The sequence below is a fragment of the Typopeltis vanoorti genome, chromosome 18 (assembly GCF_054136105.1).
Source record: "Typopeltis vanoorti isolate ZY-2024b chromosome 18, IOZ_Tvanoo_1.0, whole genome shotgun sequence".
NCBI classification, from domain to species: domain Eukaryota; kingdom Metazoa; phylum Arthropoda; class Arachnida; order Uropygi; family Thelyphonidae; genus Typopeltis; species Typopeltis vanoorti.
Window position 1 is genome coordinate 65,087,011 of NC_143566.1, and position 19,969 is coordinate 65,106,979.

The window sequence follows — 19,969 nt, forward strand, 5'->3', positions numbered from 1 at the left end:
ATTGTTTTATAAATGAGTGACCTGCCAATATGAGATTTTAGCAGTTGTGCTAAAAATCTGGCTATGTGATAAGTAGGAAAGTCTGTGCAGTCAACAGTTGGATGGAGTGGAGTATCATTTTTATGGATCTTTGGTAAACCATACAACCTATGTGTTCTTGCAAAATAAGTTTTTAGGTTTTTTATGGTGTCTGCATCAAGATTTATAACTTCATCTAGAAGTGAGTTTAATTTCTTAAGTTGTCTGCTGGTGGGTTTATGATCCAATTCCTGGTATGTTCAAATGATCGCATAATAAAAGAGAAAATTTTCCTTTTATAATTTGTCGAATCCATGACTACTGTAGGTTTTCCCTTGTCTGGTTTGGTGATAATAAGATGACTATTACATGTTAGTGAATGTAAACATTTCAGCAGAAGAGATAGATGGCAGAAGCTTGGATTTAAGTAGGATGGATGAAACTTCCAAACGGAGATTATTAGCATCTTTACTGGATAGATTAAATAAGTTTTGTTAGATATCAAAAAGGAAATCTAAGTAGGGTATCTTTTTAGGAACTTTTTTTTACATTTTGGGATACAGAAATATAGTGTCAGGTGCTGTATTGGTGGAGCTGTACTTCAGAAAGTGAATAAGATTCGGGATCTTAGAGTAATGGTAGACAGTGGACGAAGTTCTGAGGGCACATCGCAAGTGTTGCAAAGATGGAACATCGTATTGCTGCAATGATAAAAAGTACATTGACATGCAGGTATAAGGAGGTGGTGGTGCCGCTATATAAGACATTGTTCAGACCACATATGGACTATTTGTGCTCAAATTTGGTCACCTGGTTTTCAATGTGATGTGAAAACACTAGTGAGGGCCAAAGAAAAATGACCAAAGTGATATCAAGACTCTGGAGCGTTGATTATATAAAGTGTGTTTGAGGGAATGTGGCTCACAGAGGCTGATGGACAAAGGGAAAGAAAGAGAGGCCATCCCTGGAAGTTTATTATTAATATTATTATTATTAGGGGTATCTCCATGGAGTCAGTAGACTCATCATGGGAGACCCAAACTATCAAAACAATATCTATCATACTGCTTCTTGAATTCATTTACAGACGAAGAACTAACAACTGAGTCAGGCAATGCATCCCACCCTCCAAGCAAAAAATCTGGTTCTCACATCGTTGTTAACTACACTTTTCCTTAATTTCTAGGGATGACCTCGTGTTCTTCAATCACTGTCACACAGCTGAAATATTTTCCCCGCATCAATTTTATAAAAATCTTTTAGTAATTAAAACGTTTCTATCATATCCCCTCTTCTCTGCCTATCAAACCAACCAACCTCCGCAATCCACAAGCTCTCAATCTATCAATGTAGGGAGCATTTTTTACATCACTCTCCTCTGAACCCTCTCCACAACTTCCTCATCTCCAAGGAATCCAGGTGACCAGACTTGAGCACAGTTATCCAAATGTGGAAGTATCAATGCCTTATAAAGGGGAATAATAACCTCTTTATCTCTGGATGTTAGTGTGTTCCTCAATAACCAAGTAATCCTATGTGCAATCTTGGACACCTTAGCAATATGTCCCCTGAACTTCATCTCCCTATCCACCAACAACCCCAAGTCCCTAGCCTCATCGATCTCTTGGAGTACCATTCCATCAATGTGGTACACAGCTGGTAATCTTTTAATCCCAAAATGAATAACTTTACACTTTTCCACATTGAACTGACATCTATTACCTTTAGTCCATTTTGTCAGCTTATTTAAATCATCCTGCAAACTCTCAACAACAGCTTGATTTTTTATTGCGCTACCCAACTTTGCATCATCAGCAAACAACTGAATATCTCCCTTCAAGCCACTTCCTATATCATTTATGTACAAATTAAACAATAACGGTCCAAGCACACCACTGATCATCTGCCTCATCCTGGACTCTGCTCCTCCATACACTACTTTCTGGTATCTCTCCATGAACCATTCTCTTATCCATATCCTGTCAAAAGCCTTAGCAAAATCCAGAATTATCACTGTGTAGTCATTTGCCTTGTCCAACTCAGATGTCATTCTATTATAAAAAGTTAATAAATTGCTAAGGCAGGATTGACCTTTAACAAAACCATTTTGGCCCCTATAGAGTATCATATTCTGATCCACCCATTCTTGAATTCTGTCCTTAACCAACTTTTCCAATACTTTTACCACCACTCCAAAGATGGTGATTGGTCTGTAATTAACTACCGCAGTCTTAGAGCCACCTTTATGTAAAGGAACCATTTTGTCTTGTTTCCACTCCCTAGGGATCATACCAGAGTTCAAACTTAAATTAAATAACCAAGAGGTGAGATGCAGTGAAGAAGGGTGTGAGTAGTAGATTTTTTGCATGGATAGTTGTTGGTGAGTGGAATGCTTTGCCAGAGTGCATTGTGAGTGCAGGTAGTGTAAATAACTTCAAAGCTCATTATGATAGACATGTTGCTAGTTGAGTGGGTCTCCCATGATGATTCTGTTGACACCATGGAGGTTACCAAAAAATAATAATAATATATATGTTTCCCAAGAATTTTTCTATGACACACAACTTAGCAGTAAGACTTATACGTTGGTTAGACATAACTGGTAATTAATTTACGGAATTGACAACGCATATAAAGTAAATAAATTAAAGATAACTTTAATGAATCACTTCTATATTTCGGCAATGTCACATTGCCATCTTCGGGAACATAAAGATATGGTATGTGCACTAAGGAACTAACAAAGCAAATGAGGAAGAAAATAAGAACTTCAGCCAGAAGATTTCAAAATGAAAGTCTCCCAAATTTGGGAGACTTTCATTTTGAGAACTTCAGCCCAACTGCCAAGACTACCAAATTAGCCCGCAAGAGGGCACCATTAGGACTTTAGGAACAAAATTAGTTCTTATTTTCTTCCTCATTTGCTTTGTTAGTTCCTTAGTGCACGTACCATATCTTTATGTTCCCGAAGATGGCAATGTGACATTGCCGAAATATAGAAGTGATTCATTAAAGTTATCTTTAATTTATTTACTTTATATGCGTTGTCAATTCCGTAAATTAATTACCAGTTACACAACTTAGCTTTTTCCTACATTTTTCTCTATATTCTTTAAGGGTGTTCTATAATATATTGTCGTGGATTGGTTCTTTAACTTCCTGTTTCAACTGTGGATGTATGATTTTATACCATAGAAGTCAACATCATGAACTTCAGATTTGCCACTAGATCTCTAAGGTTTCATTCTTCTTTCAAACTCTCCACTTTTAACATAATATTTGTATATTTCAGTTCTACAGTTCACATATGAAAGTTATTCAACTTTGTCTCTTTTCATTGATTAACTACACCTTCTTTCTTTCCAGTGAGATATTCATTTTATCCTGCTCAACACTAGCTGGGTCAAAAAGGAGCTGAAGACATTCTGGAAATAGCCAAACAGTGTGTAGTGCTAAATCTTAGCAGTCTAAAATACTGATGGAAAACTGATGTTCTGGGCCCCACGTGGAGTACACTGAACTTCAGTGAAATCCAGTTGATCAACAACAACCCAATCTTCTGCCTTCGCATACACACTAGTGAGCCAGTTAGTAATGCTGGATATATTCCCATACAACTGACATCAGACCATCACACTGAGGAAATATTCTAGAAGTCAACTTGCATAGGCAGGAGTAAAGGTGTGTGTAGGCATTGTTAAGATAATAGATGACTCTCATCACTATCACCCTGGGAAATACTGTCACTGAAGTGGCCAAAAGCCATGTTTACAGCCAAGTGAAAAGTTCCAGCTACTTTTAACATTTCTTCTAGCATGTGGTATGAGTGACGTATTAAGAATTAAGTCAGATATCATGCAGATGGAGAGACCCAACATTTCTTCTTGAGAGAAGTGGTTTAAAATGGTTATTTCTTAGGCCACTAGATAGATGTTGGATTAAACCTAATGGTAAGTAATACTTTAGGAGTCTTCCAGGCCAGCTAACTGTTCTGCTCAGTGTGCCTGGAGGAAATCTGATACTAATGGTATATCTACGATGCAGTTTGGGTGAAATCTTCCATGTGTAATGCTTAGCAAGGAACCCATTACTGCATTATTCTATGTCTCTTCCAGTTTCAAATCATCTAAAAACAACACTATGAAACAAAAAATGAAGAGAAATAGACTACATGAAGATAAAGAGAACCTCACAGATTCACTTCACAAATATACAGTATATTGCCTTCGCTTCAACCTCAATGATGCTTATTCTCCTCCAGCCTGTAACAGATACTCCAATCCTATCCTACACGTTTCTGGCACCTATTAGTAGAATCTTGAAAAAGTTTCACCTGATACCTACATACAGTATTTTTCCCCATCAACAAGATTTCTCACAGTTTCTCATTTTTTGCCAACCACAAAAGACAAACTTTCATCTGTTTCTCTATACAGTGTTTATCAGAATCCTTGTGACTGTAAGTTAACTGTAATTTGGACAGATTGGCCATTCAGCAACAACAAACACACACACATATATATATAATAATAATAACTTAGGTAATATCAGTACTAGATTTAGTACCATTAATCTTTCATTGTCTCAGAGGACAATGTTGAGACGGAACACAGAATCTGTTCAAATGATATCCACCTAATTCATAGAAGTAGTTTCAAATATAAATGTCTGTTCAAGAAAAGTTCAGAGGCTTTAGCACACTGTCCTAATTTAAATTGGAGTAATTGTCTCTCATTTCTGAAAATACACTTCAGATAGCAAATAACAAAAGTTGATGATTATCTGTTTGATATTATCCTTTTAACTTGTGACACTTGCTTTTACTGGTAAATTGATTGTTGTTACCTTGTATTCTGCCTCATTTAAACTGCTTTTTACTGTGTTTAACAAGTTTATGAAAATACATTAGTAACTCTTGCCTTGCCTATACAATCTCACATTGCACTCACTACTTGCATCTGACTATCACAATGACATTCCTGTACCTGAAGTGCCATCCCTCAGACTGATTAGAATGTAAAAAAAAAAAAAAAAAATCTATAATATGTCTAATTCAATTACCACTCAAACGTTTATTAGGTACCTTTTTCATTACAAAATAAAAAAGTGTTAAACAATGCCAACCCAATTAATCCTTAGCTTTAACGGTCTACACAGGATGGCACATAGTTTACATAATCTATACAGACAACCTAATTAGAGGAGAATCATCACTACTCTGTGCATCATCTCTAGTAACAAAATACTGATAACAAAAAGAGGAATTGTATGCGAGAGACCGCTTACATTTGAATGAGGAAGGACGTAGGCATCTGGAGATATTGCTGTTCTGAACGGGTCAGTGTGTCCCAGGGAGGATGATAGCAGGGGTGGTCTCTTGTGGGAATGGATACTTGGGAGAAGGGAGACGACATCAGGTAACACTGAGCCCAGTGGAGTCTAGAAGGGATAATGCTGGGTATAGAAACAATGGCATTTATATGCTTTATACTAATGCCATTGTATTCGGAATAAGGGAGTGGAATTGGTGGCGCAGATAGCATCAGCCTGGCCAAAAATTATTGGGATCACTGAGACGTGGTTGACAGAAGGGGATATAATAACAGGAATAGAAGTCGCTGGGTATAGCATTTTTTGTCAGGACAGGAGGGGAAAGCGTGGTGGTGGGGTACTGCTTATGATAAGTGATGACCTATGTCATCTAAGAGTGGAGGATTTGGAAGGCTGTGACACTAATGATTTTGAAAACATATGGTGTGAGTTAGAGGTAGGCAAGACAGGATATTTAGTGGGGTGTTGCTACAGACCCAGGAGCACAGAGGATGGGGGACCAGGAGATGTTAGACAGCTAAGTTTGGCAAGAGCAAGAAGAATGATTGTTATGGGAGATTTTAACTACAGTAGTATAAATTGGAGAGAGGAAGATGCACGTAGCAATAGGGGAATGGAATTTCTAGAATTCTTGAGGGACAAATGTCTTAGGCAACATGTAACAGAGGGAACAAGAGGTGCAAGAGTTTTGGATTTGGTTACAGCATCAGAAGAGTTGATAATAACTGAGATGACATCTCTCCCACCAGTTGGAGAGAGAGTGACCATATGGTTTTGATTTGGAAAATGAATAGACATGCAGGAGTATCAAAGAGACGGGAACTTATGTGGAATTATAATGCAGGTGATTATAATAGTCTTAGACGTCAACTTCAGGAAGTTTCATGGAAGGAGGAATTGGAAGGCCAGGATATCATTAATGTGTGGGAAATTGTGAAAGAATATTTGTTAGCAGCAATGGTAAGTTGTATACCATGAGTGAAGAAGAGGACACAATTTGGAGTAAAGTGGATGACAAACAATACTAAACAGGAATTGCATGCGAAAAAGAGGCTACGGAAGAGATATAAGGAGACAGGTGAAGAGAGGATGCATGAAGAATATAAGACACAGGCCAGAAGAGTAACTAGAGTGGTAAGGAAAGCAAAACTGGAATATGAGAGGAGATTGGCCCTAAGATCAAAAGAAAATCCTAGGGAATTTTTTAGCTATGTGGCCCAGTAGGAGGAGAAATGACTGTGGAAGAATGATATTGTGGGATAGAAATGGGAATAGAGTGACTGATGCAGAGGACATAGTGGAATTGTTCAATGAACACTTTATTGGAGTATTTCATCCTAGAGGAGTCAGTTTTAATGCTAGAGGGATAGGGCTGGTTTGAGGTTTAGAGATACAGGAGGGAGTGTGCTTCAGATACTGAGTACTCTGCATGTCAGTAAAGCTTTGGGACTGGATGGTATTTCACCACAAGTTTTGAGAGAATGTGCTAGGGAACTGACAGTGCCTTTAACCTGGCTTTTCAATTAAAGTCTGGCTTCAGCAAAGGTGCCCAGGGAATGGAAGGAGGGTAAGATAGTGCCATTGCATAAGGGTGGTAACAGACTGGAAGTGTCTAATTATAGGCCAGTTCATGTGTCATCAGTAGTTGTTAAGATCTTGGAGAAAGTAGTGAGGGACCGTATACAGCATTGGGCAGATGAGGGTAATGTTATCAGTGAGAGTCAACATGGATTTGTGAAAGGGCACTCTTGTTTTAGCAATATGCTAGCCTTTTATAATAAAGTTACAAGAACATTACATGAGGGAAAGGCATATACTGCAATTTTCTTAGACTTAGCAAAGGCATTTGACAGGGTGCCACATGATAAGCTGATATTTAAGTTGCAGCACATGGGCCTGGATGTCAGATTGGTCAACTGGATTCAGGATTGGCTGTCTGATAGGTATCAGAGAGTTGTGTATGGTGGAGCAGTTTCAAGGAGGCAGAGGGTTACAAGTGGGGTCCCACAGGGCTCAGTACTAGGACCTATATTGTTTAACCTTTATATCAATGACATTGCCGGTGGATTGCAAGGGGATATTCAGTTGTTTGCAGATGATGCAAAGCTGGGAAGGATTATTAGTAATAGTGGAGATGTGGTAGCCCTGCAAGAGGATTTGAATAAGCCAGATAGATGGGTAAATGAATTGGGGTTCGGTTTAATGCAGCAAAATGTGAGGTCTTGAGGTTTGAGAAACATCGATGGGACGCTGCATACTCTATGGGAGGAGTTATACTGGAGGAAGTAGGGGAGTCAAGAGATCTGGGGTTGATGATTGATAGAAACCTGAAGTTTAGGGGACATATTGCAAAGGTGGTGAAGGTAACACAGAGGATTGCTACAATTATGAGAAGGACACTGACCTGCAGAGATAAGAAGGTTACCATTCCGTTGTATAAGTCTCTGATCAGACCACACTTGGACTATTGTTCTCAGATTTGGTCCCCAGGATTTGAAGGGGATAAATTAACTGTGGAAAGGATACAAAGATGAATGACAAAGATGGTTTCAGGACTGTACAAGGATAGTTATGAGGATCGGCTGAGGGAATGTGGACTGCAGAGTTTGGTGGATAGAAGAAGGAGAGGTGATATGATTGAGACTTTTAAACTGTTGAGAGGTGGTTACAGGTTGACACTGGGGAGTTCTTTTGCTTGGTTGAACAGCGGGAAGGAGTGATGACAAGAGGCCACTCCTGGAAGTTATGAAAGGAAACTGTGAGCAAGAGGGTGAGGAGTGGTTTCTTTGCGTGGAGGGTGGTTGAACCGTGGAATGCATTGCCTGATGGAGTGGTGAGAGCGAGAACGGTCAATGAGTTTAAGGAGTGGTATGATAGACTTTGTGTTTCTTAGGGGGGGACCTCCCCTCGATGAGTCTTGACAGGCTTTATGTTCTTAGGAAGGACCTCCCACGATGAGTCTTTTGACTCCATGGAGGCCTGAATAATAATAATAATAATATGACATTTTAAAAAGTTGTTTGATCATGGCAAGTTATCTGTCTGCTCTGATGATGTTCTTCAATGCAATATTTAGTTATATATGTGATGCCTTAGCTAATGGCTTCACCTCCTACAATATCAATGAAATGCAATTCTCCTCCAGTCTTAGACTACTACAGAAAGTCGATATGCAGAGAACTTCTTTGCAGGTGACAGAAACCTTAAAGGAGTTCAACAGCATAAAGTTGGTATCTCTGCTTTACAAAAGATCACTTCCAACCTTTAACTCTTCTCTAGTTTCCCAGATACTCTGCTTTTGCAACATACTGGCAGGAAAACTACCTGCTAGGGTCACAGAACATAAAGATTACATTTGCTTCTACCACTATAGCTACAGGTCTTATTTGACTATGCAAGGAGCACTCAGTAGAGTATTCATTGTAGTTAAAAACCAAAGAAGCAAATATAAATGCTAAAGAATCTTTCATAAGTTGGCTTGTACTCTTAAGAGCTAACCCATCCCCAACAAATTTCGCTACATTAACTATAGCATATTTGGGAGGTCCTCAACCTCAAACCTTCAACTAAGTGACAAGAACACTTCAGATGTCTATTTGCTGCTTGCTGCAACTATATGTTTTTACTTCTCCCCCTTCTTGCTTTAGTCTTCTATTCATATTGTGCTTGCATGCATGAAATCTGTACATATATCAGTGTATTATATTCCAGATGATGCCAATTTGACTTTGGAAGAATATCAGAAAGAGTAATTAAAGTAATTAAAATACTAATCTAAGTGACAAGAAGTGCATGAACTTACACATCATACCAGTCCATTATGCTGTTTCAGTTGTCTCTGTAAACATGAAAAAAAAACTATATTTTTAATTACCGTTATTTGTTTTCCAGTGTCAAATGCAGAATGACGAGGGACATTAGACATGAAAGGAACCCATATGCTTGGTTGTGGTTTTGGTGGCATTTTGGGAGTATAATCTGCTGGACCTGGCATTACCTGATATTAAAAATAAAATTTGATTCATTGAATAAATTATATAAAATATGAGATATATTTCTTAGGATATGCAGTATAAATTATATAATTCATATGAGGTTTTATTTATCTTATTCCTTATTTGCCATAATCTAATGTGTTATATTCTTACCACTACATTTTACTGAGAAATCATTGCATAAAAAGTTTGATAATAATAGTAATAGTAAAATGAAAAATAGGAACTAAAGCAGCATCTAAATGTAACGGTGATAGCATGCTTATCTTATCGATATAAGGATCAAAAGAGAGGGATATTACATCCCATATCGTACCTTAGACATGAGTTGCCTCAGCTTGCACTACCTTTAGGGTCAGTTGCTGCAGTATCCAGGTATTTGCTTACTCTTGGAATCGCTGAACTTTATATAGTTTCTACTATATTCGGCATGAAGCTCTTTGAGTTTCTTATTCGGCTAAGAAACGATATGGGATGTAATATCCCTTAACTTAAACAAGTCATATGTCGCCGAATTGAAGCCTTTGGCTCTTCATATACCTAATAATTTATTAGGACACCTCTTGGCAATACTCATAGAAGGGTTGTAAGTTCTGTTCGCTACAAACTTGATATTAACTAGGTCTACCTACTCACTGATGAGACCTCAATAAAGGTTGAAACTGGTCTGGGTAGTGACCTTGTCTCATAATGTTGAACAGAAATACAGCTCCTAGGAGCTAAGTTCACATTATGGGTAAATATCAAGAATAGTGATCGGAGCTTGCTCCTCCTTAGACATGAGTTGCCTCAGCTTGCACTACCTTTAGGATCAGTTGCTGCAGTATCCAGGTATTTGCTTACGCTTGGAATCGCTGAACTTTATATAGTTTTTACTATATTCGGCATGAAACTCTTTGAGTTTCTTATTCAGCTAAGAAACAATATGGGATGTAATATCCCTTAACTTAAACAAGTCATATGTCGCTGAATTGAAGCCTTTGGCTCTTCATATATCTAATAATCAAAAGAGAGTTTAAATTGATAATGGAATTATAAGTTAAATGTAAACTGCTTCAGGCTGACTTAAATTTCATTGGGCTCAAGAATAGTAATTAATGTATAACATTTCAAAAGGTCAAGTCCTTTACTAAACAGCAAAAATCGAAGAGAAACTTGATTACTCTTTCACTAAAATAATATTTTCTTACATCTAACCTTGAACACTTAATTAGTTTAAAATTATGTCCTCCCACCATAGTTAACATTTAACAGTTCAAAATGTCAAGTCCTCAGCTCAGCTAGATAGCAAAAATCCAAGGATAACCTATTATTTCTGTTAGATAAAAAGAACTAGGAATAAAAGTGCAGTCTAACAGAAGAATTTCTAATTCTGAACAATACAGTAAGGCAGCAATACCGTAAATGGGATTTTTTTCATTAATTTGCAATAACTTTGCTTGTAGAAACAAAGATGCAATTTTTCCCCTTGTACAAAACAATGGTTAGGCTGACTTAGAACACTAAGTGAGAAGTTTGCAATTCTATATGCTGGAAAAAGACAGGAGAAAGATAAATACAAAGGAGAGTGACCAGCTTGATATCAGGAATAAGTAGAAACAAAGATGTAATTTTTCCCCTTGTACAAAACAATAGTTAGGCTGACTTAGAATGATAAGTGAGGAGTTTGCAGTACTATATGCTGGAAAAAGACAGGAGAAAGAGAGATACAAAGGAGAGTGACCAGATTGATATCAGGAAGAAGTGCTTATAAAGAAAGAATTTGCAACCCAAAAAAAGTTTTGAGTTTTTTAGAATTGCAAATTTTTTAGACAAAACAAATCAGAAGGTATTTTGAATAAAGTCTATAAAGCTGTTAAAGGAACGAATAGGATTAAATTATGAGATTTTTTACATTTTCATAAGAATTGTGAACTAAGGGACATAATTTTAAACTGATAAAGTGTTCATTAAGGTTTTCTTCTTCTTAAGTAGCTTCTCCAATTTGGAGATTAGCAATCATGGTACACCAGAGCGTCCAATCCTCTGCCATTCTTTTGATCTCATAATAGCTCTTTTTACCCATCCATTTCTTTATATCATCAACCCAAGAAATTCTTGGTCTACCAGGAGATCTTCTTCCCTCTAATTTTACCTCCAGTATATTCAGAGATATTTTCCCTTGCTGATCCTCTTAATAAATGTCCTGTCATCTTGCACTTTCTCTTTATAAGGTCTAACATGAGTGCTCTTTGGTTCCTATTAACTTTAATATGTCTTCACTAGTTTTTTTTTTTCTCATTCCAAGAAAGTTTCAGTGCTCCATCTCAAAGGCATATAGCACCATCTCAAAGGCCTATAATTTCTTGATTATGGATCTTAGTATTAGCGGGATATGTGCTTTGCATTATGACGAGACCTCATTAAAGGTCGAAACTGGTCTGGGTAGTGACCCTTCCCATAATGCATAGCATTATACATGTCTGCAAGGATATGTGCTTCGCATTATTATTATTATTATTATTATTATTATGTGACACCTCCAGGGAGCCCAAAGACGCATCGAGAGAGAGTGTGCCAACAGTACGAACGATTGCTTTCCCTTCCAACCACTAACCGCGCTCAAACTTGCTTAACTTTTTGCGTGAGTCATTGGTAGCAGAGACACTACCACTCGATCAACTAAGGCAAGTGATGTGAAGTCATTAGCTTCTATATACGAATTGCCTCAGTCCTGAAAATACTTCAGGTGAAAACTTTGTTTGCTTACACTTGGATAAAAGATTAAACCAAGTACATAACTTCTTAGTATCTTTAATTTATTGTATATGTCCATGTCTCACATCCATAATTCAATGTGGACCATACATAGGATTTTATTATTCTTATTTTAGTCTGTTTATTTATTCCAGAAGTCATTAGTAATTTATTATTTCAAAATGCTTCTTTTGTCTTAGCTATTTGTTGAAAGTTTTTCCACTTGGTTATACTATAAATTAAAGATACCAAGAAATTATATACTTGGCTTAATCCTTTATCCAAGTGTAAGCAAACAAAGTTTGCATCTGAAGTATTTTCAGGACTGGGGCAACTCGTAGTAAAGGTGGTATGACTTCACATCCCTTGCCTTGGTATCCCATAATGCAAAGCACATCTCCTTGCAGACATGTACAATGCTATGCATTATGGGAAGGGTCACTACCCAGATAGTTTCGACCTTTATTGAGGTCTCATCAGTGGGAGCCAGACCCACTGGTGATACCAAGATTGAAGTAATGCAGAAGTCATATTTTTCATATATGAGTTGCCAAAAGGTGTCACACCTTATTAATCCAGAGTATTTTAATAATAAGGTGTAACACCCTTTGACAATTTGTATATGAAAAATATGACTTGCTTTGCATTATGGGATACCAAGGAAAAGAATGTGAAGTTATACCACCTTTACCACGACTTGCCCCAGTCTTGAAAATACTTCAAGTGCAAACTGTTTGCTTACACTTGGATAAAGTATTAAACTAAGTATATAATTTCTTGGTATCTTTAATTTATGCCTTAGCCATTCTTGATTTTATTTCCATAACTGTTGTTCCATCTTCTATAATGATTACTCCTAAATAATCGTAGGCCTTTACATTTTGAATGAATCCCATTGATACTCTTAAATTTGTGTTTTGTTGCTGTTGTTGCTTTGCTTGTATACTTGATTTTTGTAACTTCTTCAACCATTTTTGTAACTCTGTTTTTGATTTTGCTATGAACACCAAATCATCAGCAAATCTAATACTGTTAATTCTATTGCCATTTATTTTTATTCCCATTTTAATTTCTTCATATTTTTTCATTATCATTTCACTGTGTGTGTGTGTGTGTGTGTAGCCGGCCTGGTTGGCCGAGCAGTTAGCATATTCGCTATCCAGCCAAAAGACTACAAGTTCGAATCCCACTGTGGACATGGATGTTTGTGATTGTCTGTGAAAATGGTGGTGGTGGTAGATGCCATTGGTGTAGTTGGTGGATTCAGTGGTGGAGACAGAGAATTGTAGAGTGAGTGCCCTCCCCTCGATGAGTCTTTGGACTACCTTGAGGTGTCACGTAATAATAATATATGTATATGTATGTATGTATGTATATATATATAAGTATAGGAGATATCATACACCCTTGTCTCACTCCTCTTTTGATATCTATTTTTTCATTATGAATTTCGTTTATAATTTTTGTCTTCTAATTCCAGTATAATTTTATTATTATTATGAGCTTTTTTGTATCAATTTGAATGCCTTTTAATATTTCTATTAACTTTTCATGGCTTACTGTGTCAAATACTTTTTGAAAATCTATAAGGCAGAGATATATGTTATTATTTATTTCTATTGATCTTTCAATAATAGTTTTTAATTCATAAATGGCATTAATTGTACTTTTTCCCTGTATGAATCCTTTTTGTCGTTCACTTATATGGCATTTAATTCTAGAAAACATTATGTTTTGTATTATTATCAATAGTATTTTTGAAGTAAGAATATGATACTAATTATTCTAAAATCTTTACATTCTGCTGCATTATTCTATTTTGGTATCGGAATGCAAATAGATTTTATGAAGTCTTCTGGTAGTATGCTTGTATCATATATATATCATGTATTATTTCTATTAAAAAATCTGTTCCTTTTCCCCCCATCTCTTTTATAACTCAGCTGATATTCCATTACATCCAGTCACTTTGCCATTAGCTAGTTATTTTATTGTGCTTACTATTTCTTCTTTAAGTATATCTGGATTTTTTGAATGAACACTGATCACAGGTTTGCCAAGCCTGTGGTCATTATACAGTTCTGTTAGGTATTCTTTCCATCTTTGTATCTTGTCTTCTGGATTTATAATAACATTCTTATTATTATCTTTACTGTTGGCTTATTATTTTATTTTGGTTATTAAGAAATTTTATTTTTGTATAGAACTCTACAATTTGATTTTCTTTATCTAATCTCTTTACTTCTAAGCAATTATTATTGCTCCACCTATGTTTTTCTTCTTTACATTTCTTTTTTATTTGTCTATCTAATCTTTTATATTCTTCATTTCCAATGGGGTTATTTTTCCAGGTTCTTCTTTTATCCATTAGTTCTAGTATCGTTCAGTCATCCATGTTTTAAATTTTATGCTTATTATTCTTATTATTACCCAAAGATCCCATGGAGTCAAAGATTCGTCTAGGAGGTCCTTTTATCACACACAGCTCATCATACTGTGCTTTAAACACACTCAAATTCTCTGCAGACACCACACTCTCTCTCTCTCTCAGGCAAAGCATTCCAATCATTCACAACTCTGCATGCAAAAAACCTTCTTCTCACTCCCCCTTCTCACACCCTCTTTATACAGTTTCCAGGGATGACCTCTGGTTCTCCCCTGATCTCCCACTGTTTTCTGTAGAACCTCTCTTTTGTTGTGGTCCATTTGTTGTAGTCTTCTTTCTTTTCGATATAGTGTACTATATTATGTGTTGGTGTCACTTTTATTTAGTTTATCTGTATTCTACTCGAATATTCTAAATCTATTATCTTTTTCAACTTTATATTAATAATAATAATAAGAATAATAAGAATAATATAATAATAATAATAATAATTATATTTATTATAATTCTTACATGTCTGTGGTCTGATCCAAAGTCATAACTTTTGTCATAACTTGGCATAACTTTTGCATTTGTTATTCCGTTTCTATATTTCTGATTGATCCTAATAAAATCTATTTGATTAGTACATGTACCATTTGGAGATATCTCCAAGTATACCTTGTTTTTCATTTTGTTCATAAAGTGTTTGCAATTATCAATTTATGTTTTAAACAAAATTCAATACATCTATCATCTCTATAATTTCTCATGCCATATGTTCTTATGAACAAAACTTATTCTTTCCTTTCCTGTTGTGGCATTCCAATCAGCCATAATGATTAACACCCTGTCTTTCACTCCTCCAATATCTTGAATAGTTTTCTCTGTTTTCTCATAAATTTCTTCATCATTTTCTGATGTGATTGGTGCATAAATTTGTATAATCATCAGTGGTTTTGGTTTCATCTCTAATAAAATTGATATTATTCTTTCAGATTTCATATTAACATTAATAACTAAATGTGAGAACTCCATTTCTATAATGAATGCAACTTTCTTTCTAAACTCACATCCTCCATTTCCCATAACTTTATATTCCTTTCCATTTGGAAGAGTAGTTTAAAAACTCCATATCACCTTTCCGGATGAAAATTCAAGTATTTTATTGTCGTATTGTTCCATTTCTCTACACACATTTTCTACTTTTCCAGGTTGATTCAATCCTCTCACATTCCATGTACCAATTTTAACACTTTGTTTATTTCTTTTATTTCTAACTTCCTTGGTTTCTACAGTAATCAATTTCTCACTTTCAGGCTGATAGATCCCTGGATAGCACTGCAGACCAGTCAGATCACATGGCAAATTCTTTTTATATCTCTGACCTACCATAATTCAACACTGGGGCTAATACTGTAATTGGGCCCCAAGAACCAATTGCAGGGTCCACAATTAAGGTGTGACAAGTACCTGGGGAGAGAAGGCGGACTCTCACTGCTTAGTGTAATAAAATCAGCAGAATAGGAAAGATTCATTCCCAGCCCTCGATTACTCTAATAGATTCAGAGGGAAAAATAAAGAGGGAAGAAAGAGAAGTTTTATTTTATTGAAAGAGTAGTCAACCATCATAATAAACTTTGAGAAAGCATTGTAGTAGCAGATACATTAGACAAATTTAGAAGCCCTAGATGAAAATAATTAATTTAGTATAACTGATATTCTTTGTGCTTAAGTATATTAGTTTTATTGGAAATGGTTAAAAAATGGTTTTTGTTTACTTGGATACCATCGCTTTCTGTAAAAAGTTATTACCTTATTATGTATATTCATTATTAATTGTAAGGCTATCAGCAGGATTTGTTCCTGAGGATTTTGTTTGTGGTCTGACATCAATGCTATATAAGCTTTGCTTCTTTGCATCAGATTTTATACTAATACTTAAAAAGATTCATATCATCATCATCATTTCCACAGATTCTTTCAGAATCATCTCAGACTTAACCTAGGGATCAATTTAGAGTCTTCTTCCTTCTGTTTCCTTGCAGTAATTGAGCATAGCAGACTTTTCATGTTGCAGAAACAACCGCATCTAATCAAAACCTCATTGCAGGAAGTCTAACAACTAGTAACATATTTGTCATATTAAAACTTAAACTCATTTACATTCCTAACATTCATAACACACATTCTTCAGTGCATTTCACTGTCATCATCATGCCTATCAAGGATTTAGGCCTAGAGTGGCCTGTTCCGGCCTTAGAAGTCATTGTTGAATCATTTAAGAGGACATCCTTTACATGCATTCCACCGTTCATGTAAAAAATCAACTCTGAAGAGTTCACTGTTTTTACAAGTGGAATGCATTCCTACATGGGAGGAATCTTTATCTGGATGATTTTCAATCGAAGATTGAAAATCATCCAGATAAAGATTGAGTTAGATTGCATTCAGATAAAATTGAGTTAGCCGGTGAGTTAGCCAATCTCATAAGGAGGTAGCAGGGTTTTTTCTTCCGGAAACTCAGGTTTTTCATCCCGCATACAGACAAATCGGCCCTTCAGAACACATGCAATTTACAGACATAGAATACTAGTTGTGGTAGAGGTGGGCAGTAGATGGCGTTGATGGAGATGATTTGTAGTAGAGGTTCGGTGTAGTGGTTGAGACAGTTGTAGGCGTCCTCCCAAAATGAGTCTTCAGACTCCTTGGAGGTGTCAGGAATAATAATAATAATACACAACTCCCATGGATGGCCTTTTATTTTTCTACTCTAATCTTCCACTCTGGACTGTATACTCTCTTAATCCTGTAAAATCTCCTCACCAGCATAAACATCTTAGTCACACCATCTGTAGTTTGCCTATCTGTAATTTACATTTCTTCAGTATTTCCCTATAAACAACATTCCATGAAAATAAGGTGATCAAATATGTGACCATAATCAATATGAGGCCAGATTAAGGCTTTATACAATTACTTCATTCAATAATGTCAATCTCATAAATTAATACTTTTGCAGTAGATATGTAATTAATTAAATAAACTTACTGGAATGGAAAAGAATCTGAGTGCAGTTCCAAATTTTCCATCATTCTTCTTAGTAGGATGAATAAAGTCATCAGTAAACACTGAATGCTCATATTGTCCAGGTCCTGGATTATTTTTTATAAGCTTCAAAGGGGAAAAAAATTCAGTTACATTATCACAGCTATCATATTAATTAACTCTCTAATATTTTACTGTGGTTAACAAATAATTTCAAATCTTTTTTTTTGCATCAGATAGTATGTTCTATATCCCTAAATTCTTAACAATGAAAATGATTTCAAATGGAAACAGTATCGAGATGCCAGAATCTTCATATAAATCTTTCAGTGTCTGAAATCATCATAAATTGCTTTTGCTATGCGAAATTGCAGAAAGATAGAGCGAGTGAGATTACTGCTATCATTAAGATAGCAATGAATGCAAAGAGTGAAAGTGGAAAGATCATGAGTGTGCTACCAAGATTTGATAGTGATGAATTAAACAGAAGAGCAATTATAGTCAATGGAATGATGTCAAGATTGTGTAAAAGCTTTTGCAAAGAAATGAAACTGAATATTCATTTTATGAATGTCTGGAATGAGTCTGATAAAAGTAAGGAGTATTTTATGAGAGATGGTTTGCACTTAAATGGATTGGACACTTGCCATTTAGAACATTTATTGATAAAGGATAGAGTAAATGGTCAAAAACAGGGAAATGGGATTTGCTAGGGAGCCAGGTGATAGTCAGCTGTAAATAGTACTAAGGTCATTAATCGCTGTGATTTTGGGATTAACTGTTTGCAGAAAATTAACAGAATACAGAGTGGGCTAACTTGCACACAGGGAGATTATGAGAGGGAGTATTGCAGTTTATGTATACTAATGCTCTAAGTATTCGAAATAAGTGCGAAGAATTTTTATCATTACTTAGTACAACTTAGCCAAAAATTATAGGAATTAGTGAGACTTGGTTAACTAAGAATGATATAGTTATAGGGATTGAATGTAAGGGGTACAGTATTTTCAGGCAGGAGAGAGATGACAGAATGGAGAGAAGGGTTTTACTAATGATAGACGAAGCGCTAAAGCCAAACCCTTTTGTTGTTATAACTCTTGGATTATAACAACAACCCAAGGGGGGTATAAGGGAGAATGTAAATAGTATGTATTGGCAAATTAGCACGATGAGTGAAGATCAAGTACTTATTATGGGGAATTTTAACTTTGGGGACATAGATTGGGAGAAGGAATGGTGACAAGGAACAAAGGAAATGGCCAAAAACAGCATATAATGGAAGGGACAAGAGATTTGAGAGTGTTAGATCTGGTCATAACATCGGTAAATAATTTAGTTACACTGTCTCCACTTGGAGAAAGCAATCATGTGGTCTTGACCTGGGAGATTGTAAGATGTGCTGAAAATTCTGTTAAGAAGGGGTATATGTGGAATTACAAGGCTAGTGATTATGACAGGCTGAGAAGTCAGCTTTCAGCAGTGCTATGGCATGAGAATTTGAAGGGGGAGAGATGTTGATGGTGCATGGGAGATTGTCAAGGAGTATTTAAAGAAAGCTGTATCAGACTGTATTCCCAGAGTCAGAAGAAATCAAGTAGGAGTAAGATGGATGAATAATATTATTAAGCAGGAGTTGCAGATAAAGAAAAGTTTGTGGAGGAAGTATAAAGAAAAAGGAGATGAGTGTTCCCATGAGCAGCACAAGGCACAGGCAAAGAGAGTAACCTGTATGGTAAGGAAATCCAAAACTAATTATGAGAGGAAACTAGCTGATGAATCCAAAAGACACCCTAAGGAGTTCTTTCTAAGTAAAAGGAAGAATAACCATGGAAAGATTACTTTAACAAGTGTTGATAGTTGTTTATTATTTTAACGGTATAATAGAACACAGAAACTAAGTAAATAATTAATTTATTAACTTGATGCTGATATTTTGCTGGTGTATAACCAACATCTTCAGAGCACAAAAACACTGTTTGTCACAATACGCGAGACTAAAATAACATGGTGTACTTAAACAAAATTGTAACAGCAACACAAAGACTAGAGTCCTGATTTTGGTGCCCTCTATCTGGAAAAAAAAAAAAAAAAAAAAGCTATCATATATTACTAGAGTCCTAGAAAAGTGCTAGTTTTTTCTTAATATGACTGTCTCCCAGATCTTCGGCAAGTTAATACAGCCATATTTGTTGAGATTTGGAGTGTGTTTTAGGGCTTCTGTCGCCTCTAAGAACAATCTCTCTGATTTATACGGGTTTCTGTGTAGTACTTTTGTGTTTTTCCAGTTGATCCTGTGTGCAGGGGTATCCAGAGCATGGTCTGCTAGGCCCGACTTCCCATAATGATAATTCTGGACGTATCTTTTATGTTCGCTGATGCGGATGTTCACAGTTCTTCCTGTTTGACCGTAGTAGGCTTGATTGCATGAGCAGGGTACTTGGTAGACTCCTGGATGTGATAAAGGAGGAATGCTGTC

The 19,969-nt window shown here is 36.0% G+C and overlaps 1 protein-coding gene across 1 annotated transcript in view; it reads right to left on the reverse strand.

Moving 5' to 3' along the window:
- The window catches only part of LOC150096723 (uncharacterized), a 125,982-nt gene that overhangs the window by 34,131 nt on the left and 71,882 nt on the right, over window positions 1-19,969 (reverse strand). Inside the window, exons 6-7 of the mRNA XM_090408677.1 lie at window positions 17,497-17,619; window positions 9,224-9,346 (exon numbers count right to left, since the gene is read on the reverse strand). Coding sequence (XP_090264803.1) covers window positions 9,224-9,346; window positions 17,497-17,619 — 246 coding nt within the window. The remainder of the gene's footprint in view (window positions 1-9,223; window positions 9,347-17,496; window positions 17,620-19,969) is intronic.